This window comes from Chlorocebus sabaeus, chromosome 26 (genome assembly GCF_047675955.1).
Source record: "Chlorocebus sabaeus isolate Y175 chromosome 26, mChlSab1.0.hap1, whole genome shotgun sequence".
In the NCBI taxonomy this organism is placed as follows: Eukaryota; Metazoa; Chordata; class Mammalia; order Primates; family Cercopithecidae; genus Chlorocebus; species Chlorocebus sabaeus.
Window position 1 is genome coordinate 26,948,751 of NC_132929.1, and position 24,145 is coordinate 26,972,895.

Genomic DNA, 24,145 nt, shown 5'->3' on the forward strand with positions numbered 1-24,145 from the left:
TCAAAAGGTGCTTGCTCTCTGATCATTCTACTAGTCTCCCCCAGGTGCTGAAACAGTGTGACCTCTGCTAGAGGAAGTCCTTTCTCTATAACTGCTCCAACTGGCTCAATGGCGGGGAGCCACCTCTTCCTTGAGTTATTGGGCTATGGAAACAGCAATCCTGCCTTCTGGTTGGGTCTCCCAAAGAGACATCCATACAAAGTGATTTTTTTTCTTTTCTTAAATAATGTCAGACCTGAGGTTCTTAACATGGGGTTTGAAGATTGCTATCTACTTTAGTTTTCCATAGGCCCTGGGGCCCCAGGGAAGCAGAGCCATTCTAGGAGAAGCTGAGAAAGATCATGAGTGAAGAGGTTTTCTGAGGAGGCTCAAAAGTGCCTCTGCATTTGGTTGACAGTGGCCCTCGAGGCAGAGCAGGTATTGGGCAACATAATAGTTGTGAGGAGTAAATGAGAGGCATGGGACAATATGCTTTCCCACCACTAGGTAAGAACCCAACCCTGGCCCAGCTCTCCAACCCTTAGGCCAGAAAGCACCTCCTCATGGTCTTGGGACATGTTCAAAGCCTCCCAGCTGAATAGCAACAGAGTGACTTTAGAGCAAGGTCTCCTGATTCCTGTTTTTCTTTTCCTCATCACCCTGCCATTTTCTGGATATGGATCTCATCGGAGAGTTCCTGGCTTGTCAAATCCTGGAACTCTCCCTTCAAGGACGAGCCCTGTTGGCCAGGCAGTCCTGGGCTTTTCTGGTTCTGATGGGTGGCCATTTTTGCCTTCCAGTGCCAAGTGTCTTCCTGCCCCTATCGATCCCCTTCCTGTGAAAGATCATCTGGGTCTTCAGTGGCCCCGTGGAGCCTCATGGCCATGGGTGGGGAGCCGATGGGCAGCCTGGGGCTGGGGCCAGGACCAGACCTCCCATGGACAATGGGCACGTGCCTTAGCATCTGGGCATGCTGATCTATTTCTCCAAAGAGGGCAGTGTGGGGGTAGAAGGGGGTGGAATCCGGAGACTTCTCTCCATAAGAATTCCTGCTCTCCCCCTCAGTCTGACCCTTGCTTTGCCTGTCTGGGCCACGGCAGTGCCCACGGGCAGAGCAATGGGAAGAGGAGGAGAGGGTTTGCTCAGCTGGCGGGACTCTGGCAGTGTGAGCCCTGCCAGCCCCTCCTCCGCGGGCTGTCTCTGCTGGCTCCTCTCCTGCTTCTGCCCGCCTGTCCCTCTGGGCTGCTCGGGCGCCACCACTACTGTCCCCATCCCGCCCCGCCAGCTGGGCCAAAGGGTGACTTGACTCACGGCGCAGCCACCAGCCCACGGCTTGCCGGAGGCGTATAAAGGCTGCCAGGGCCGAAGGCTGCCAAGCCCTGCCCGGCCCAAGGCGCACAGAGCATGGCCCAAGGCGCTGAGCGAGGCCGTGGGGATGCGGGTTGGGGCCTGCGCGGAGCCCTGGCGGCCGTGGCGCTGCTCTCGGCGCTCAACGCTGCGGGCACGGTGTTCGCGCTGTGCCAGTGGCGCGGGCTGAGTGCGGCGCTGCGGGCGCTGGAGGCGCAGCGGGGCCTGGAGCAGCGCGAGGACAGTGCCCTGCGCTCCTTCCTGGCCGAATTGAGCCGCGCGCCGCGCAGGGCGCCTGCGCCACCCCAAGACCCGACCAGCTCAGCTCGCAACAAACGCAGCCACAGCGGGGAGCCCGCGCCGCATATCCGCGCCGAGAGCCAGGACATGCTGATGATGATGACCTACTCCATGGTGCCGGTAGGCGGGGGCTCGGTTCCCCGTGGCGCCCCTGCCGGGTGGGCGGCTAGGGGTGTGGGGCGAGAACGCCGACGCCCTCTTCTCCCCTGGCCAGGCGGCGAGGTGCTGCAGAGAGGGCTGTGGGCACGAGTAGCTGGGGATGTCACCTTGGCAAGCACCTCAACCCACTGGAGTCTGTTTTCTCATCTGCGAGGTTGGGGAGAGGGTGAAGGAGGGAGTCTCTTCTACCTCTGACATTCTTTGAGTCCGCATGTAAATGAAGGGCGAAGGCAGTGTTTTTAAAAGCCTATTTTCCTCCTCTACTTACACAAGTTTTCGTCTTCTGGTGTGAACGGAGCCACAGCAGCCTTGGGGCTCCGCCTGTGCCACTGGCCTGTGGGTGGGGCCCTCTGAGAGGATGGAGGCGGTTTCTGAAAGAGCGTAGGCTTTTTCAATAAAGGGATTCTTCCTCTGGCATCAACTAGTGGTCTGGCTTTTCACTTGGCATCACCTCATTCCTACAAGATGACCGGCCTAAATGTTTCCGTTTAAGTGAAAACATCCCTAGTTTAACTGCCCACCTGGGACCTAGATGCTGGGAAAGTTGCCCCTGGATCTCAAGCAGTTCCAAATGAGAGACATCAATACGGTGCAATTTTTTTCTTAAAATGCAGCGTCAAAGCTGAAGTTGTTAACACGGGGCCTGTGGATTACTCTCCCCATTGGGCTCCAGGGAATATATGAAACTGCAGAAATTGCCCAGTGTGTGTGCCTGTGCCCTCTTGCCCATGTGGATGAGGGTCCGCAGCTTTTCACTAGATCTTCAACGGGTCCCCCATTGCATGCCGCCCCCAAAAGGTTTAAGAAACACTGCTCTGAAGAAAGTCTTCAAAGCCTCAAAGATTTGTTTTCCACTGTTAAGTTTCTTTGCTTTTGCCGCTTTTAATTCAGTAAGTATTTAACAAATATTGTTAGATCACACTGCAGTTCCCCATCCCATTTCATTATCTATTACGATTGCGACAGTCTTATTTCACTTTATACTTACAAAGATTTCGGCTATTACCTCCAGTCAAGTGTGAGCCATACTTCAGAATCCTAGGTATTTGAAAATAAATCGACTTAAAGCTTCCATTATCATAGAAGCTTTTAAATATCTTACATGAGCTGAAATGCTTTTAAAATTACGTAAAAGCACTGCATACTTCAAATACATCTTTTGAGAGAGATCAAGTTTTCCATTCCTCACTTCATTTGTTTTTTAAACTCATGTTATTTAAAAATCTGGACCAAAGCAGAAATTTCCAAAAAGGACTTCTGTAAGATGAAAATGCCTCCTTAGGGGATTCATTCTCTCCCTCTCAGCTCTCTACCCTACATTTTAAGGCTTTTTAAAAACCCTCAAACCCTCATGAGCATGATTGTTTTATATTTTTAATCCTGCTTTTAAGGTAGAAGGTTTTGTATCCAAATTGCAACCTGTTCTGTCACTAACAAATTGAATGGAGACACTCATCTCTGTGTCAAATTAACTCTAGGTGACCTAGCAGTGCTACCACTAACTCTGTTACAGGGCAGAGAGCAGAACTATCACATTTTTCAGACTGGAAACTATTAGTAGATTATCATCAACTCATCCCCCACCTGCAATGGGTATGTTTTGACCTTTTAGAGTCATGAGGGCCTGTCCCTGAGGCTAGGAGAAGGCAATCATCTTACTACTGACTTTCCTCTTGGGAGCAGTTCTCAAACAGTAGGCTCAGGAGTCAACTGGAAGCATATTACAGTGCAGATTCCAGGGCTTCTCCCTCAGACCTATAGAATCCTCTCCAGAATCTTCTTTATTAGAAGTCCCCTGACCCTCATCCCCCCACCTCCTATGCCATTGGTGAGTTGGATGCAGATGGTCCAGGCACCACACTTTAAGACACACTACTCAGTCTCTAATACTGAGTCCTTATTGTGCACACGAATATCTTGGGGATCTTGTTAAGATGCAGATTCTGCTTCCGATGGTCTAAGCTGGGGCCTAAGATTCTGCATTTCTACCAAGCTCCCACTGCTACCAATGCTACTGGCCTGAAGACCACATTTTGAGTAGTAAGGTTGCCTACTGGAACTATTTGGGGAGCTTTCAAACTTACTGATGCTGAATCCCATCCTGAGAGATTCTGAGTTAATTTGTTAGGCCCCTGCCTGGGGGTGGAGGGCTCACTCTCCAGCAGGAAGGACCTTGGCATGACTTCCTGTGGATAGTAGCTGTGTTAGGCATCACACTCCCACCAGATCCCCATCAAGGCCTTTGCTTCAGGCTGAGGAGCCAATTTTATTACTGAAAAGCTTTTAAATTTATGACAGCAAGATTCTTTCCATTCAGCTTCACAGTTTTCCTCATCTTTACTCTCTGCTTTTCTCAGAACAATTATTCATATAAGAAAACAATTTTTAAAAAACCTCATTTGGTAGTTCTTGGAGAGAAGTTAAGAGAATGATCTAGTGTATATCGTGGAGGCAAGTGTACACACTTCTCATAGGTGAAGGCTACACCTTCCCTCGCCCTTTTATACACCACCAGATCTTGAATGAGAGTGAGATCCAAGGTCCTCACCCTGAGGTCTTATGTCCTTAGAGGTCTAGGAACAAAGAAACAAACTCCATGCAGACTAATGTCAACATTTCAAAAAGCCTTCCAAAATGGTTCATTTATCCAAGATGAACCTCAATTTAACTGATAGTTTGAGTTTCTGTACTGGTTGGCTGAAAATACATCAACTCAGCATGAGAATTCTGTTTAGCTGAGCACATTCTTACCAGAACCTGGTTGGCAGCTGTAAATGACTTCATTAAAAAGGCAAGATAATTATTAAGTACAGTTAATTTGACAGAGCCAAGAAGCACATTAAATCTTTAAAACCATGTGCATACTCTTGAGAGAAAGTAATAAAAGGGGCCCTGGATGGGGCTTGGAAACCACTGAATTAGGCCGATAATGGGAATGGGGATCTGGTGAGCGTGAGTGGGGAGAGAGAAAATTTGACCCATCTGCTACTAACTCCTGCGGGAGATGCTACTTCTGTTTATTCTCTTTTTCTCTGATCTCCTCTCATATTCTTTTTGTTCTCTTCCCATCAGCTACCCTCTCTCGTTCCTCTCTTCCTGTCTCACATTTGCTGATGTTCTGGTAGCTTTGTCATCCTATCTTTATTTGTCCAAAATCTAGGGTCAAGCACCCACAGGGAGTTTCATAAATATTTTCATAAATTAAACAAACATAGAGAAGATGTAATACACTGAGACTGGTGATTACGTATCCATGATAATTGTTGTCCTTGAGGGACCATACGCATTTCTACGCCCAGGATATTGTTCAAAATGTCCTTGGAACCTCTCTAACAAGAAAATTAGCCTGGCTATTTTAAAGCAGGAGTTACAATTCAAATGATTTTTTTAAGGAGGGCAAATATGATTCCATAATTGTCAAATGATGAAAAGGCATTTGATAAAATTTAACATCTATGCTTAAGTTTAAAAATATGCAATAAAATGGGAATCAATGGATTATTTCTTAACACGATAAAATGCAATTGTGTCTTGCCCCCAAGACTATAGCTTTCCACTGAATTGTCAAATCCTGGAGATGGTTCTACTAAAATCAGTATTAAGACAGGGATGCCCACTATCACCAATAGTATCTCGAATTGTCCCAGAAGGATCAGCCAGAGCAACAAACAAGGGAAAATGGTCTAAATATGTTAAGAAGTGAGAGTCTGGCTATATTCAGATCATACGATTATATACCTGGAAAACCCTAGAGAATCTGTTGATAACCTACCACTAACAATAACAGAATTCAGTGGGAAACAAGGTATTAAAATATTACTAAGAAATCAATAGACTTCTTATACCAAATCATCTGTTGAAAGATATAATGAAAGAAAAGATGTGCAAAACCTGTGTGTGTATCTATACACTTATCTTTTGCGTTAAGAAAGGGCTGGGGGACAACTCTTGTAGAGCACAAAATATTTAAACCAAATGGAAAAAATAACATGTTTTTGGATAGAAAACTTAGCATCATAATGAGTTAACTGAAAGTTAACTTAGAAATCTGATGCCACCCCAACATAAAACTATCAATAGGTTTTATTTTCTAGGATTAGACAAACTGATTCAAAAGTTCACATGGAAAAATAAGCGTTCCTGGCAAGGAAACCACTGAAAAAGAACAAGGAGGAACACTAGGTTCTACAAGATATTAAAATATAATTAAAGCCTGATATAATTAAAACAGAGTGGGATATGAATAGATAAACCAATGGGACAGAGTAGAATGTCCAGAAATAATCTTAAATACATATGGCAATTTAGTACATAATAAAGACAGTATCTCACACCAGCAAGGAAGAATGAATTTAATAAATGATTTTGAGACAACGGGCAAGCCCTCTGGGAAAAGATAAAGGCTGGAAAAGAATAGTTTTATTCTCACAATGTCTACTTTAACAAACTCTAAATGGGTCAAAGATTTACATTTTTAAAATATGAAACTAAAAGAAAATATGAGTATATCATTTTTAATTTTGGAATTGGGAAGGCTTTTCTTTCAAGTTATAACTCAAAAGCCAGATGCAAACAAACAATAAATAAATTTGACTATATTTTAAAAGCACATGAAACTGCAACAAAACTTCTGCGTAGCAAACAACAACAAAAATAAAAACACCACAAACAAAAGCAAAAGATAAATAACAAACTAGAAGGCTGAGTGTGGTGGCACACGCCTGTAATCCCAGCACTTTGGGAGGCCGAGGTGGGTGGATAACCTGAGGACAGGAGTTCAAGACCAGCCTGGCCAACATGGTGAAACTAAAAATACAAAAATTAGCCGGGCATGAGGGTGGACGCCTGTAATCCAAGCTACTCCGGAGGCTGAGGAGGGAGAACCACTTGAACCCGGGAGGTGGAGGTTACAGTGAGCCGAGATGGCACCACTGCACTCCAGCTGGGTGACAGAGCAAGACTCCATCTCAAAAAAAAAAAAAAAAAAAAAGCAAAACAAACTGGAATACTCATATCATATCTCATAGATACATAATCTTTCTAATACATTTGGCATTCCTAAAAGATGATAAAAAAAATTTAACAGAAAAATCAGCAACAGAAATGAGAATCCAATAAGAAAATGAGACAGACAGTTCTCAGGCAAAGAAATACAAATGTCTCATAAGCACATGGGAAAAGATCTCTTCATTTAAAAATGTAGATTACAACTATCCCAAAATGTAATTTTCACCTAACACGAGCTTATGCAATCTGTGACCCAGGATGGCTTTGAATGTGGCCCAACTCAAATTCGTAAACTTTCTTAACACAGTATGAGTTTTTTTGTGATTTTTTTTCCTTTTAGCTCATCAGTTATTTCTAGTATTCGTGTATTTTATGTGTGGCCCAAGACAATTCTTCTTCTTCCATTGTGGCCCAGGGAAGCCAAAAGATTGGACACCCCTAACCTAACAGAAAGACAAAACTACAAAAGTTTGACAACACGCTCTATTAGGGAAGATGAAGAGAAACAGACAAGCTCTTGCATTGCTGTTCGGGGTGCAGAATGACGGAACCTGTACAGAAGGCACTTTGGCAAAATCTGGAAAAAATTACAAATACTCTTTGACTCAGCAATCTCACCATAGATTTTATCACCTATAAATGACATATGTGCATATTCATTGTAGAATATTTGCAAAAGCAAAAGACTGTAAATAACCCATATCCACCAATTCAGTACTAGTTAAATGAATGTACACACCCACTGGAATACTAAGTAGCTGTAGAGGAATGAGGAAATTATCTCTATAATGAGAGTTGGAACAATCCCCAGGATATATTCTAAGTGAACAAAGCAAGGCAGAGAAAAATATATATTGTATTACTTTGTGTAAGCAAGAAAGGGAAAACTAATTGAAGAAATTAACAAAAGGGCTTACTTTTGGAGGGTATAAGGGAGGAATGAACCCCTCACTGTATAGCTTTCTGTATCATTTTGACTTTTGAATCATGTGACTGTGTTACTCTCTTCTTTATGTGAGTAAAAGGGGCCTTGCCCACCGGGTCATCTGGTAGCTGCTCCTGGGCTGGGGAGCAATAGAGCATGGTAGGGACTGCACCAACCTGAGGTTCCTCTGCTTTGTCTAAAGGAGAGGCTCCCGCTGATGGTGACTGTACAAGAACCAAAGCCTTCTGCTTCCTGTGCCTGATTTTTTTTTTCTTTTCTGTTCTGTTCTTTACTATTTTATTTTATTTTATTTTATTTTATTTTATTTTTTATTTTAGAGACAAGGTCTCACTGTGTCACCCAAGCTGGAGTGCAGTGGAGTGATCATAACTCACTGCAGCCTTGACTAACTGGGTTCAAATGATCCTCCTGACTCAGCCTCCTGAGTGTCTGGGACAAGTGTGTGCCACCACACCTGGCTAATTAAAAAAAAATTTTTTTTCTTTAGTAGAGATCTCACTATGTTGCCCAGGCTGGTCTTGAACTCCTGGGCTATAGAAATCCTCCTGCCTCAGCCTCCCGAAGTGCTGGAATTATAGGCATAAGCCACTGTGTCCAGCCTGATTTATTTTTTTTAAGAGAAGTACAAAATCTGTTTTTTTTTTTATGTGAAATCTCCTGGCTTTTAAATATTGACAGCAATTCAAAAAAGTTCTCTTTTCTTTTTTTTTAAGTTGGCTGACAGAATGTTGGCCAAACAACACTCACATTGTTAGGGGCCATGTTAGGACTTCCAATCATGCATTTGCAGGAGTCTCATCTCAGCATCATGAGCGGCTTTGAACCCAAAGGGCTTTATTTAGCTTGACCACAATGCCCTTATTTACCAGCCTGACTCTGAAAGTATAGTAGTTACTGTGTCATTGTGATTGTTGCTATTACTGATTGAGGTCGATGTGGTTTTTTGCATTGGGTTTGGTTTCAGTTTTTGTTGTTTTTTTGCTGTTTCTAAAAATCAACTCCATCTTCAGTGGATGGAGATTTCCTGTCACTGTGGCTTTTCAAAAGCATGTGCTCCTGATTCTCAGGGTAGTTCCCGAGTGGGAGATTCCAGCTGGATTAAGCAGTAACACATTATTATAGCAAACAGGTAGCTTTGCATTATGACTGCTGTAAGCTACACTGATATGAATCTAGAAATTCTATTATTTATAGAGAAAAAAATCAGATTACCTGCAATCACAGCTCCTGTTTGCATGGGTGCTGTATTTCCTTAAATTGGCTGTGCCAGAGTTTATCTCCCTTTCCCACTTCCTTGGACTGGGTTATTTCCAAACGTTGTAAAAGCTGAGGATTTAGACTGGGGTCAGCAAACTATGACCTGTAGGCCAAGTCCAGCCTGCTATTTGACTTGTTTTTGTACAGGCCATGAAGAGTGGTTTTTACATCTATAAATGGGTGGGGAATAAACAAAAGAATAATAATATTGCGTGACATGTGAACATGATATGATATTCAGATTTCAGTAACCATAAATAAAGCTTTATTGGAATACAGTCATGCCCATTTGTTTACAAACTGTCTATTGGTGCCTTGGCACTACAGCAGCAGAGTTGAGTAGCTGCAGCAGAGACCATGTGACCCACAAAGCCTAAAATACTTTTTGTCTTGTTCTTCTCAGAAAAAGTTTGCCAGAGCTCCACTTACATCGTATTTCCCTGGAACAGCACTAGGGTTGATTCTTTCTTTTTCTTTTCTTTTCTTCTTTCTTTCTTTTTTTTTTTTTTAAGACAGCGTCTCTCTCTGTCACCCAGGCTAGAGTGCAGTGGCGTGATTTTGGCTCACTGCAACCTCTGCCTCCTGGGTTCAAGCGATTCTCCGGCCTCAGCCTCCCGAGTAGCTGGGATTACAGGCACCCACCACCACGCCCAGCTAATTTTTTTTTTTTTTTTTTTTTTTTTTTTGTATTTTTAGTAGAGACGGGGTTTCACCGTGTTAGCCAGGATGGTCCTGATCTCTTGACCTCGTGATCCGCCAGCCTCGGCCTCCCCCATGAGCCACCACGCCTGGCCTAGGGTTGATCCTTAGTAGCTTGGGCTACTCAATCAGGGGTGCTCCAGCCTTGGGTAACTCGGGGGTCTAACACCTTTCCCAAGGCGATGGAATGTGAGACAGAGACACACTAAGAGTGCTGTTCCATCTACAGTGAGGCTGGAGGGCTGAGCCAGGCTGCTTGCTGGCTTCCCAGACTGAGAGCAAACAATGTTAGGGGAGCTTTTAGCCATCCATTATTCCCAAATCTAGGCCTTGTTTGAAACTCTGTTCCCTTTGATTGAAGGAGAGAGATGCATACCACGTTAGCTCCTGCGGAGTGAGGGGTTGGGGGAACTGGTGAGAGATTAGAGGCCTGATACAGGAGGATTAAAAAAGACAGGGTGGCCAAAGTCAAACCCCATGCAGACCCTGGGAAGTGGGTTTCTGTGGCCCTTCTCACGGCAGCATGTGCACAGGTGCACTTAGGATGTCAGGGCTGTGTACTCTGAGCACACCCGGCACTGTGTACTTTGTTCCCATGTTAGAAGCCACCTCTAGTTATCAATTAAGGGTTGGGAGAGAGCTTGCAGCCATATGTCTGCTAAGATTGTGTCTAGTGGTGTTGGTGATGGGAACACACCTTTAAGCTTAACTCATGTCTTAGGCAATGATGGTGCACAAGGAAGACAGGAGGGAGCTGGTCCCTGAGATCCATTGCACATACACAAATAAAGCATTCCATGTAAGAAATTATTGGCATGATTCTCTAGGGACATATATAAGAAACAGGTGGGTCAAGGCTGATCATCTGGACCCAATAGAGCAGTTGTATTGACCAAATGAATGGCATGAAACTATCAGGACCTACTCCCATGTCCCAGAACTATTAAAAGCCTCCAGTCTCTTTCTATCCAAAGCAGCAGAGGTGAGGGCAGTAGGAATGAGCCTACCAAGGCTTTATAGACTGAGCAGGGTAGAACCTTCTGGGGCTTGGTGAGTTGTGTGCTCTTGTCTTTTTTTTTTTTTTTTAAGTGAACATAAACTCAAGATTTTATTGTCTTCATAATAAAACAAAAGATGACATTTAAAATGAGATCTCTTGGCCCTTTCTATTCTTATCTCCTCCCAGTTCAAAATGCTTGCATCTCTTGATAGCCAGCATTCTCTTAGATCTGTTTAGAGATAGGGTCTCACTATGTTGCCCACGTTGGTCTGGAACTCCTGGGCTGAAGTGTTCATCCTGCCTCAGCCTCCCAAAGTACTGGGATTACAAGCATGAGTCACCATGCCCAGCTGCTCATGTCTTTATCCACACTATTTCCCTGCCTTTCCCTCAACCTTCCCTGCCACTACGCCAGGGATAAAATTGATTTTTGTCTTGGAACTCAGAGCCACATTAAAAGTACCTGAAAACTGTCTCTCCACCGTGGTGAGACAGCAGTACCCTGTGATCAGCCAATTGGTTAGTAGCACTGCCCACTAGACCACAGGCTGAGAGATCCTTAGGCAAAGGTCCCTTCCTGTGTGAGTTTCAGAACAATTTCTCAGATCACAAGTCCTTCAAAGCAGAAGGCTGGTTCATCCTTCCCAAGCTCTTGTGCCAGGATCTCCCTATGGCAGTTGTAGGCTCCCCTGCACATGGTACTGCTGCCAACTTCAGCCCTCATGTACCTGTCCTTAGCTCAAGTAACCTGGGATCTTTCTTCATTGTTAAGTTCCCAGCCCCATTCTCTCTCCCTAATTATTTGAAGTATGTGACGGTGGTAAGCAGTGTGGACTTGGAAGTCAGATGGATTCACATTCTGGCCCTACAGCTTGGTAGCTGGGTGATCTTGGGCAAATCTTTTCACTTCACCAAGCCTCAGTTTCCTCATCTGTATGACTGAGAAAATAGTACCTACCTCATTAGGTTGTTAGGATGTTTAAGGGAGATCATATAGGTAAAGTGCAGTGCCTGGTATAGTCAGGTTCTCAGTAAGTGTTCATTGTTGCTGTTACTAAGATTTATCATGCTCTTAGTTCATTCAGGCTGCTATAACTGAATACCCATAGGCTGGGTAGCTTATAAATGACTGAAATTTATTTCTCACAGTTCTGGCAGCTGGGGAGTCTAACATCTAGGTGCCAACAGATTGGGTGTCTGGTGAGGGTCTGTTTTCTGGTTCATAGATGGCACCTTCTCACCTTTTCACCTTCCACCATGGTGGAAGGGCAAGGCAGCTCTCTGGGGCCTCATTTTTATAAGGTTATTAATCATTTTTATGATTTTATAAAATCATTTTTATAAGGTCATTAATCCTATTTATGTAGGCTTTCCCTTCATGACCTAGTCACCTTCCAATGACCCTGCCTCCTAATACCATCACATTGATGATTAGGTTTCAACGTAGGAATTTGGGGGTACACAAATATTCAGACCAAGGCACTCAATATTGCTTTGCCATTAGCCCTTTTTGCCCTATGCTGCTAGTGTCTTGTTTCTGGGTTTACTCTTTATTTCTATTTCCTTCAGGGTGCCAACTTGTCTGTTCATCTGTGCTTTTAGCAGCTGCTGCTTTGGAATAATATTTGGCCTCTTAAAGTCTGGATTGGAATCATACCAACCTAAATCATCTTGCCATTGACAACAAAACAGAGTTCCCCTTGATATGGCAACAGGGCTTCTTCAGAGATTTAGGATTTCTCAGCTCCCACCCCCCTGAAACTGCCTTAGCAAAGATTATAATAACAGTGTGAAAATTATGACAGTGAAAGAAATCTGACCTAACTGGCTTCATCTTGCTTTTGACCTCCAAGCTACCCTCATTCATTCCTCAAAGTAGGCTGAACTAACTTTGGAAGGAATTTAGTTTATAGTTCAACTTTTTAACAAAGATATCAGCCCCTCCCCAAAATGTACTCCCTCCTGGCTTGGGAAGTGGAACACCTTTGTCAAACAAAAAAATTAGCCACAAGATTAGAAGTTATGGCTCAAGAGTCATGCAGCCAGACGCCTCTAGATTCCCAACCTCCCCAGTTGCTCCTATGCATAACTTGACTATTGGGAAACCTAAGATTGGTGTTCAAGGTATTTTTTAGACTCTGCACTCTGATGGATCAGCTGGCACCACCAAGACCAATAAACTGGTTCATCTGGTCTTGTGGCCCCCACCTTGGAACAGACTTGGCATAAGAGGAGAGCTTCGACTCCCTGTTATTTCATCCCTGACCCAACCAATCAGCATTTCCCATTCCCTAGCCCCCCCACCCCCACCTGCCAAACTATCTTTTTAAAACCCTAGCCTCTGAACTTTTGGGGAGGCTAATTCAAGTCATAATAAAACTCTGGTCTCCTGTTTAGCCAGCTCTATGTGTATTAAACTCTTGGTCGCAATTCCCCTGTCTTGATAAATCGACTATCTGCACAGCAGGCAAGTGAACCTGTTGGGTAGTTATACCTCTGTGTGGCCACTGGTGATGAGGTTTGACATTCACTGAAAGGCAGTCATCTTCACCACTCTCCGACTGGCTCTCAGCTATTGTCAACTTCTGTTGATTCCTGTTGGTGACATTCCTGAAAAAATTATTGCATGCTTGCATTTGGAAAATTGAGAAAATGTGAGTGGAAGGTAGAGCAAAAACAGGTTGAGAAAGAACAATTTTACTTCTTAGGGGTCTTGTGTTCTCCAGGATATTGTTGCCAATGTGGGAACTATCAGAACAGTCCTCAGATTTGATTAAAGAAAGAAAAAAACAGTCAATTTAAAAAAAAAAGATACTCTTTTATTCCCTCTACATTCCTCAAACTCGCCACCACCACCACCACCACACACACAAAAAAGAAATTCTTGGCCAAATCTACTTGACATTCAAGATTAATTTACATGCATTTTATCTACAGACTAAAGGTCATGTTGTTTAAAACAAGCTGAAACTTTTAAGTTGTAATTAAGCTACAAAGGGAGCATTTTGCAGCCCATCAGTTGCTTTTATGTAGATTTTAACAGCTCTATACTTTAAATAGATATAATCTGCTTCTAGTTATCTAAATTGAAGACACAATTTTCTTTTCTGAAAGGTAGCCTTAAAACAACAAAGCCAATTAAAGATCATTCAAAATGCAATTTGTGGAGTTTGTTCTGAATCCAATAGAGTAACCCCTTCATCTACCACTCAGAAAAAGTTTGTGCTTGCCAAAGTGCTGGGGAATTTGGAGGTCCTGCCTAGGCTCTCTATAAAAACTGTGAAGTACTTTGTAATGAGTTGTGAATAAGTGCACTCTAAAATGTTGAGCTGGTGATGGCAAAAATAATTCCCCAGTTTTTTTGTTACTCAGTGGATGAGTGATGGAGTCTGGAATCCCTTTTACTGGAAGGTGGAAAATACCTACCCCAACCTAAGCCACATTTGGGGACCTTGGAATCAGTCTCTGAACAGGAAGACCTTTAGAGGAAAATCCTTCACAGTGACTATGTGGAGAGCATGGGGCAGTGAAGAAGAGAGAAAATAAGTCCTCACTAAGGAAACTGAACTCAAAATGGGCAATGGAGAGTTGTTGAGACTGGGGCAGGCAAGGAGGGTGAATCATTCCAAGTATAGGCAATAATTTGAGCCAAGGTCTAGGGACTGAAATGAAAATGGTGCAAGTCAGAAAGAATAAGAAGCCAGACAGACCTTCCTGTACTGGAGAGTTTGGAGTAGCGAGAAGGGAACGAAGGTTGGCTGGGTTAGAGAGAGGCTTGAATTTCTACTTTTGAGAAGTTGAGAATGAACCTAATGAACAACTGGGAGCCATTGTAGATCCTTTACCAGGGAGGAGTCATAAAGACAGTGGTGTTATAGGAGGACAGATCTGTTGGTGCAAGGCAGGAAAGACTGGAAATGGGGAAAGAGGGAGGCAAGAAGAAAACTGGAAAGTTATTACATGAATCCAGGCAAGAAACAATTCATATCTGGCTAAGATAATGGCATTGGAAATGAAGAAGGGTTATATCATAGAAAAATCAAAAGAGAAGCATGAATTAATCTTGCTAACTAATTGGATATAAGGAAAAGCGTTCCCAGAAAGAGGTCCTGATCCAGACCCCAAGAGAGGGTTCTTGGATCATGCACAAGAAAGAATTCGGGGTGAGTCCACAGAAAAAAGTGAAAGCAAGCTTATTAGAGAAGTAAAGAAACAGAAGAATGACTACTCCAGAGGCAGAACAGCCCCAAGGGCTGCTGGTTAGCTACTTTTATGGTTATTTATTTATTATAAGCTAAATATGGGGTAGATTCTTCATGAGTTTTCTGGGAAAAGGGGCAGGGATTTCCCAGAACTGAGGGTTCCTCTTCCTTTTAGACTATATAGAATAACTTCCAGCCATTGCCATGGCATTTGTAAACTGTCATGGTGCTGGTGGCAGTGTCTTTTAGCATGCTAATGCATTATTAATTGGCATATAATGAGCAGTGAAGACGACCAGATGTCATTTTGATTGCCATCTTGGTTTTGGTGGGTTTTGGCTGGCTTCTTTACTGCATGCTTTCTTTTTTTTGAGATGGAGTCTCACTCTGTCACCCAGGCTGGAGTGCAGTGGCGTGATATCGGCTCACTACAACCTCCACCTCCTGGGTTCAAGTGATTCTCCTGCCTCAGCCTCCTGAGTAGCTGGGATTACAGGCACACACCACCAAGCCCGGCTAATCTTTTGTATTTATAGTAGAGACGGGGTTTCACCGTGTTAGTCAGGATGGTCTTGATCTTCTGACCTCATGATCTGCGTGCCTCAGCCTCCCAAAGTGCTGGGATTACAGGCATGAGCCACCGCGCCTGGCCCTACTGCATGCTGTTTTATCAGCAAGGTCTTTGTCACCTGTATCTTGTGCTGACCTCCTGTCTCATCCTGTGACTTAGAATACCTAACCTCAGCTGGGTGTGGTGGCTCACTCCTGTAATCCCAACACTTTGGGAGGCTGAGGTGGGCGGATCATGAGGTCAGGAGATTAAGATCATCCTGGCTAACATGGTGAAACCCTGTCTCTACTAAAAACACAAAAGATTAGCCGGGCATGGTGGTGTGCGCCTGTGGTCCTAGCTACTCCAGAAGCTGAGGCAGGGGAATCTCTTGAACCTAAGAGGTGGAGGTTGCAGTGAGCCAAGATCACACCAGAGCACTACAGCTGGGGAACACAGCAAGACTGCATCTCAAAAAAAAAAAAAAAAAAAAAAAAAAGAATACCTAAGCTTCTGGGAAGGCGGCAGCACAGCAGGTGTCTCAGTCTTATTTTACCCACCCCCTATTCAAGATGGAATCGCTCTGGTTAGAACACCTCTGACAAAAGGAGCCACTTGGTCCAGATGCATTTAACATCAAGGATGGTGGTGCTATGGACAGAAGTGAGGAAACATGGAAGCGGGCTAATTTAGAAGTGAGGATGCTGAGTTTGTTTTGGGACTGAATATGACGTTAAAAGAGAGAAGGAAAACTGAGATAAGAAAGAATATTCAGGGAAAGGAGAACATCCTACTTCCAAGGAGAACTCTGTCTTCTCCATGTAAGAGGCCTTTGCAAATTAAAAAGTAAAAGGCAGACCCCAAAATGATCTAAGCCTTTATAATGATAAAGAGCATGGGCACTGGAATCATACTGTGAGTTCACTTGTGGCTCCCCATCAGCCGTGTGACCTTCGGCAGGTCACTCAACCCCTCTGCATGTCAGTTCCCTCGGCTTTAAAAAGGCAGTGATAGCAGTATCTAACCTACAAGTTATCATAAGAAGTCAGTTCAATAATCTATGTAAAGTCCTTACTACAGTATCTAAAACTCAATATGTGTTCACTCATCGATATTATTTTAGTATTTTTCAAATGCTGCCATTCTGTGCTTCAGGGAATTTGGATGCCTTGTAATAAAAAGAATTTGGAGATAAATCAAAAGAACTTGCCAGAGAAACAGCAGATTCTAGAATGACCCTAAAGTTTGGAATCTTGGGTGATTGGGACAACACACAGACCTCTAGAAAAAATACTGTTTTCCAGATAGGTGTTTTGAAAGTTAATGGGGACTAAAAAGGAAAAATGTGTTTTGGATATTGGATTCAGGGAAATTACTTATACCAAGCATAATTTGAAAAGATTTGACTGGAGTCAGGCAACCCTTCTGGGTCCCCTTCCACCACATGGAAGCTTTGCTTTAGCTTTTGCTTTCCTTTTACTTTTGCTTTAATAAATCTTGCCACTGCACACTCTTTGGGTCTGCACATTTCTCTAATCGAGCTGTAACACTTGCCACTGTGGTCCACGGCTTCATTCCTTGAAGCCTGTGAGACCACGAACCCTTCAATCGAGAAAAATCTTTGATCAGGAGAAGACTTCTCGTCTCATTTCTGGGGGTCTGTCGGGGATTTCTCCAAAGCGGTGAGTAACACTAGACCGCTTTCGCTTGCTATTCTGTTCTATCTTCTCGCTAGAAATTGGAGGAAAACACCGGGCACCTGTCAGCCATTTAAAAGCAATTAGCATAAACAGAACCAAAGACAAGAACCACATCATTATCTCAATAGATGCAGAAAAGGCTTTTGACAAAATTCAACAGCCCTTCATGCTAAAAATGCTCAATAAATTCGGTATTGATGGAACGTACCTCAAAATAATAAGAGCTATTTATGACAAACCCACAGCCAATATCATACTGAATGGGCAAAAACTGGAAAAATTCCCTTTGAAAACTGGCACAAGACAGGGATGCCCTCTCTCACCACTCCTATTCAACATAGTGTTGGAAGTTCTGGCTAGGGCAATCAGGCAAGAGAAAGAAATCAAGGGGATTCAGTTAGGAAAAGAAGAAGTCAAATTGTCCCTGTTTGCAGACGACATGATTGTATATTTAGAAAACCCCATTGTCTCAGCCCAAAATCTCCTTAAGCTGATCAGCAACTTCAGCAAAGTCTCAGGATACAAAATTAATGTGCAAAAATCACAAGCATTCTTATACACCAGTGACAGTCAAACAGAGAGCCAAATCAGGAATGAACTTCCATTCACAATTGCTTCAAAGAGAATAAAATACCTAGGAATCCAACTTACAAGGGATGTAAAGGACCTCTTCAAGGAGAACTACAAACCACTGCTCAGTGAAATCAAAGAGGACACAAACAAATGGAAGAACATACCATGCTCATGGATAGGAAGAATCAATATCGTGAAAATGGCCATACTGCCCAAGGTAATTTATAGATTCAATGCCATCCCCATCAAGCTACCAATGAGCTTCTTCACAGAATTGGAAAAAACTGCTTTAAAGTTCATATGGAACCAAAAAAGAGCCCGCATCTCCAAGACAATCCTAAGTCAAAAGAACAAAGCTGGAGGCATCACGCTACCTGACTTCAAACTATACTACAAGGCTACAATAACCAAAACAGCATGGTACTGGTACCAAAACAGAGATATAGACCAATGGAACAGAACAGAGTCCTCAGAAATAATACCACACATCTACAGCCATCTGATCTTTGACAAACCTGAGAGAAACAAGAAATGGGGAAAGGATTCCCTATTTAATAAATGGTGCTGGGAAAACTGGCTAGCCATAAGTAGAAAGCTGAAACTGGATCCTTTCCTTACTCCTTATACGAAAATTAATTCAAGATGGATTAGAGACTTAAATGTTAGACCTAATACCATAAAAATCCTAGAGGAAAACCTAGGTAGTACCATTCAGGACATAGGCATGGGCAAAGACTTCATGTCTAAAACACCAAAAGCAACGGCAGCAAAAGCCAAAATTGACAAATGGGATCTCATCAAACTAAAGAGCTTCTGCACAGCAAAAGAAACTACCATCAGAGTGAGCAGGCAACCTACAGAATGGGAGACAATTTTTGCAATCTACTCATCTGACAAAGGGCTAATATCCAGAACCTACAAAGAACTCAAACAAATTTACAAGAAAAAAACAAACAACCCCATCCAAAAGTGGGCAAAGGATATGAACAGACATTTCTCAAAAGAAGACATTCATACAGCCAACAGACACATGAAAAAATGCTCATCATCACTGGCCATCAGAGAAATGCAAATCAAAACCACAATGAGATACCATCTCACACCAGTTAGAATGGCGATCATTAAAAAGTCAGGAAACAACAGGTGCTGGAGAGGATGTGGAGAAATAGGAACACTTTTACACTGTTGGTGGGATTGTAAACTAGTTCAACCATTATGGAAAACAGTATGGCGATTCCTCAAGGATCTAGAACTAGATGTACCATATGACCCAGCCATCCCATTACTGGGTATATACCCAAAGGATTATAAATTATGCTGCTATAAGGACACATGCACACGTATGTTTATTGCAGCACTATTCACAATAGCAAAGACTTGGAATCAACCCAAATGTCCATCAGTGACAGATTGGATTAAGAAAATGTGGCACATATACACCATGGAATATTATGCAGCCATAAAAAAGGATGAGTTTGTGTCCTTTGTAGGGACATGGATGCAGCTGGAAACCATCATTCTTAGCAAACTATCACAAGAACAGAAAACCAAACACCGCATGTTCTCACTCGTAGGTGGGAACTGAACAATGGGATCACTTGGACTCGGGAAGGGGAACATCACACACCGGGGCCTATCATGGGGAGGGGGGAGGGGGGAGGGATTGCATTGGGAGTTATACCTGATGTAAATGACGAGTTGATGGGTGCAGCACACCAACATGGCACAAGTATACATATGTAGCAAACCTGCACGTTGTGCACATGTACCCTACAACTTGAAGTTTAATAATAATAAATAAATTAAAAAAATAAAAAATAAAAAAAAAATAAAAGCAATTAGCATGGCCACTGGACTAAAGACACAGGTGTGAGGCTTTCTGGGCAAGGGCTCTCTAACAACCCCTGGCCCTCCGGGCTGGGAGCACTGGTTTGCCTGGAACCAGTTCCACCTTTCTCTACCTTTCCTGGGAAAAGCCAAGGGCTGACTAGAGGCAGAAAACTGTCATCCCGAACTCCCAGCACTGACCCAGTTGAGATCATGGCACAGCCAGAAGCTACTCCACAGCCACCCATGCATGCATTCCCTGCCTTTTCTGACCCATGCCTCCTGGGTCCTAACGTCCTTAGAGAAGACTTTCTAGAGGCCCTATCCTCTAGGATCTTTCCTACCCGAGTCTAAGAATCTTTGGGCTAGGAGCCTAAGTCGAGGGGGGTGGCAATCCAAAGACCCTTGCCCATGGTGCCCCCAGGCTTATTCTTATTCAAATGGGTATCAATATACGGGACCTGTCCCTCATAACCTGTACCCTGGGCACTATCTGGGACATCAAAAGGCATGTCAGTGGCTGATAGAAGGCCTAGGACATTTTTCCTTTTGTTGCCCTAAACTGACTCCAGATTATAGAGGCTACTTTAATTACCACCTTTCCCGTCTGGGATCAGTGATTAGAACTGTAGAACTTCTCCACTCGAAGCAGTCAGACATATGGGCCGAAAACAATATAATAGACAACAGGTCCCCCGATTCAAGTCCAAAGGTCAATGAATATTCTTAGGAGGTCAAATAGGGGACAGAAAATTCAGGTACGAAAAGCACTGTTCCAACCTTGGTCCTCCAATTTGCCGCTGCCTACCCTAAAACTGTTGTGCTTCAGTGCCATTTTCAAGGAATTTATCTTGCTGGGCCAGCTCTAAGCCCAGAAATATGCTAACTGGTGCCTGGTATCTGAACTCAAAATATACCCTAAACCTAAGACCCACTCGCAGGTGCAAAGGCAATTGTGGGCACGCTGTTAAGGAGCCACTAAAATCCAGCAGCCCCAGCCCCCTTTTTTTTGTGGCTAAAAAAGGGCGGGAAACAAGTGTGAGTGAAACTGCTACGTCAGTAAGCACAATTAAATCCGATAAACAGGGTTCCATGGGTGGCTGTGCACCCTGGAAAGAAAAGGACATTAGAACCATAGGGGACACCCTAGGGCTAGTGCTCACTAGTGGATGACTAGGGGTGTGGGCACTCCTATGTTCTCCTTTCAGATGGGAGACATCCCTCAAAAGTGAAACCACCCCTGAGGTGTATTCTGGATAATTGGGGCTAATTTGACCCTCAAACGCTGAAGAAGAAGTGACTTATATTTTTCTGCAGCACTGCCTGGCCACAATAGCCTCTTCCCAGAGGAGAGACGTGGCCACCCAAGGGAAGTATAAACTATAATACCATCCTACACTAGATGTCTTTCGTAAACAAGAGGGCAAATGGAGTGAAGTGCCATATATACAGGTTTTTTTCTCACTAAGGGATAACCCACAATTATGTAAAAAATGTAATTTACATCCTACCGGGGGTCCTCAAAGCCTACCCCCGTACTCAGGTCTCCCCACGGCTTCCCCTCCCACTAGTAAAGACTCTCCTTTGGCCCTAACGGCCCAAAAGGAACCAGATAAAAAGATAGTCAAGGAACCGAAAGGTGCCAATGACCCTCGACTGTGCCCCCTCCAAGCCGTAGGAGGAGGAGACTTTGGCCCAGTGCAAGTATATATCCCCTTTTCCCTCTCAGACTTAGATCAAACTGGACCTAGGAAAATTCTCAGATAATCCTGATGGATACATAGACGTCTTATAGGGATTAGGACAATCTTTCGATTTAGCATGGAGAGATATTATGTTGTCGTCAGGTCAAACATTAACTCCCAACCAAAAAGAGTCTGCCTTAGCTGGGGCCCCCAAGTTTGGGGATCTCTGGTACCTAAGCCAGGTAAATGATAAAATGACATCAGAAGAAAGGGAACAATTCCCCACAGGCCAACAGGTGGTTCCCAGTGTGGACCCCCGCTGGGACCTTGATTTGGAGCATGGAGACTGGAGTTACAGGCATTTACTGACTTGTATACTAGTGGGATTAAGAAAGACCAGAAAAAAGCCAATGAATTACTCAGTGATGTCCGCCATAACACAGGGAAAGGAAGAAAACCCTATGGCATTTTTAGAGAGGCTAAGGGAGGCATTAAGAAAGCATACTTCAGCCAGGTACGGTGGCTCACACCTGTAATCCCAGCACTTTGGGAGGCCGAGGCAGGCGAATCACGAGGTCAGGAGAAAAAGACCATCCTGGTTAACACAATGAAACCCTATCTCTACTAAAAATACAAAAGAAATTAGCCAGGCATGGTGGCGGGTGCCTGTAGTTCCAGCTACTCGGGAGGCTGAGACAGGAGAATGGCATGAACCTGGGAGGCGGAGCTTGCAGTGAGCCGATATCACGCCACTGCACTCCAGCCAGGGTGACAGAGCGAAACTCCATCTCAAAAAAATCAAAAAGAGAGAAAGTATGCCTCTTTGTCACCTGACTCTATTGAAGGTCAACTAATTTTAAAGGATAAGTTTATCACTCAGTCACCTGCAGACATTAGAAAAAAAACTTCAAAAGTCTGCCCTGGCCCCCAAGCAAAATTTGGAAACTCTATTGAATTCGGCAACTTTGCTGTTTTATAATAGAGATGAGGAGGAGCAGGCTGAACGAGACAGATGAGACAAGAAAAAGGCATCCACCTTAGTCGTGGCCCTCAGGCAGACGAAGTTCGGTGGCTCTGAAAGAAAGAAAGGCTGGGCAGGCAACCCGCCTAACAGAGCTTGTTATCAGTGAGGCTTACAGGAGCACTTCAAAAAGGACTGCCCAAACAAGCTACCCCCTCGTCCATGTCCCTTGTGCCAGGGGGATCACTGGAAGGCACACTGCCCCTGAGGGCAAAGGTCCTCTGGGCCAGAGGCCACTAACCAGATGGTACAACAACAGGACTGAGGGTGCCCGGGGCAGGCACCAGCCCATGCCATCACCCTCACAGAGAGCCCTGGGTAAGCTTAACCATTGAGGGCCAGGAAACTAACTTCTTCCTGGACACTGGCATGGCCTTCTCAGTTTTACTCTTCTGTCCCGGAAAACTATCCTCCAGGTCTGTCACCATCAAAGGGGTCCTAGGACAGCCAATCACTACTGGATATTTCTCCCACCCACTACACTGTGACTGGGGAACCTTATTTTTCTCACATGCCTTTCTTATCATGCCTGAGAGCCCTACTCCTTTACTAGGGAGGGATGTACTAGCTAAAGCAGGGGCCATTATATACTTAAATATAGGACAAGGAATACCTGTTTGCTACCCTCTACTTGAGGAGGGAGTTAATCCTGACATCTGGGAATAGGAAGGACAATATGGACGAACCAAAAACGCTTGTCCAATTCAAGTTAAATTAAATGATCCTACCTCCTTTCCTTATCAAAGGCAGTACCCCCCTCAGACCAGAAGCCCAACAAGGCTTACAAAAGATCGTCAAAGACCTAAAAGTACAGGGATTAGTCATTCACTCCCGCTTGCTAAATTTATTTAATGTCACCCTTACCGAAATTCACAAGGCCTCCAGCCAAAATCCAACAGACTGCTGGATGTGCCTCCCCTTAACGCTTTAAACCATATGTCCCAGTTCCTGTTCCCAAACGTTGGAACGCCACTGAACTGAAAACAAACACCACAGGCCTGGTGGGCCCTTTAGTTTCAAATCTAGAAATAACACATACATCAAATCTCACCTGTGTAAAGTTTAGCACAACCATTGACACAGCCGCCTTCCAGTGCAAAACACGGATTACCCTACCTCCACAACTCTCTTGCTTACCATCAGGAATCTTTTTTGTTTGTGGTTCCTCAGCTTACCACTGCTTAAACAGTTCCTCCAAAAGTCTACGCTTTCTCTCATTTTTGGCGCCCCCTATGACTATCTATACTGATCAGGAGTTAAATAATTTTCTTCTACCCAAACCCCGTTATAAACGGACACTAGTCCTGCCATTCATTATCGGGGCTGGGATACTAGGAGGACTAGGAACCGGCGTTGGAGGCATTACCACCTCCCCCCAATTCTATTACAAATTATCACAAGAGTTAAATGATGACATGGAATGAATTGCAGATTCGCTGGTCACCTTACAAAGCCAGTTTAACTCTTTAGCAGCAGTAGCCCTTCAAAATCGGAGAGCCTTAGATTTATTAACAGCCGAAAGAGGTGGAACCTATCTTTTTCTAGGAGCAGAGTGCTGTTATTTCATTAATCAATCCGGAATTGTCACCGAGAAAGTTAAAGAGCTTTGAGACCGGATACAGTGCCGAGCACAAGAGCTCTAAGACACAGGACCTTGGAGTATTGTCAACCAGTGGATGCCCTGGCTTCTCCCCTTCTTGGGACACTTGGTGGCTATTGTGATGTTGCTTATCTTTGGACCCTGCATTTTTAACCTCCCTGTAAAATCTGTCTCTTCCAGAATAGAACCATAAAACTGCAAATGGTTCTACAAATGGAGCCCCAAATGACCACCACTAGTACCTAGTTTCGAGGACCCCTAGACCGACCCGCCAACCTGTTCTGGTACCATGA

The 24,145-nt window shown here is 44.0% G+C and overlaps 1 protein-coding gene across 1 annotated transcript in view; it reads left to right on the forward strand.

Moving 5' to 3' along the window:
- Positions 1 to 1,065: 1,065 nt before the first annotated feature.
- Positions 1,066 to 24,145, forward strand: part of GLDN (gliomedin) — a 73,372-nt gene continuing 50,292 nt past the window's right edge. The window contains exon 1 of the mRNA XM_008016609.3: positions 1,066 to 1,746. Coding sequence (XP_008014800.1) covers positions 1,384 to 1,746 — 363 coding nt within the window. The 5' untranslated portion in view covers positions 1,066 to 1,383. The remainder of the gene's footprint in view (positions 1,747 to 24,145) is intronic.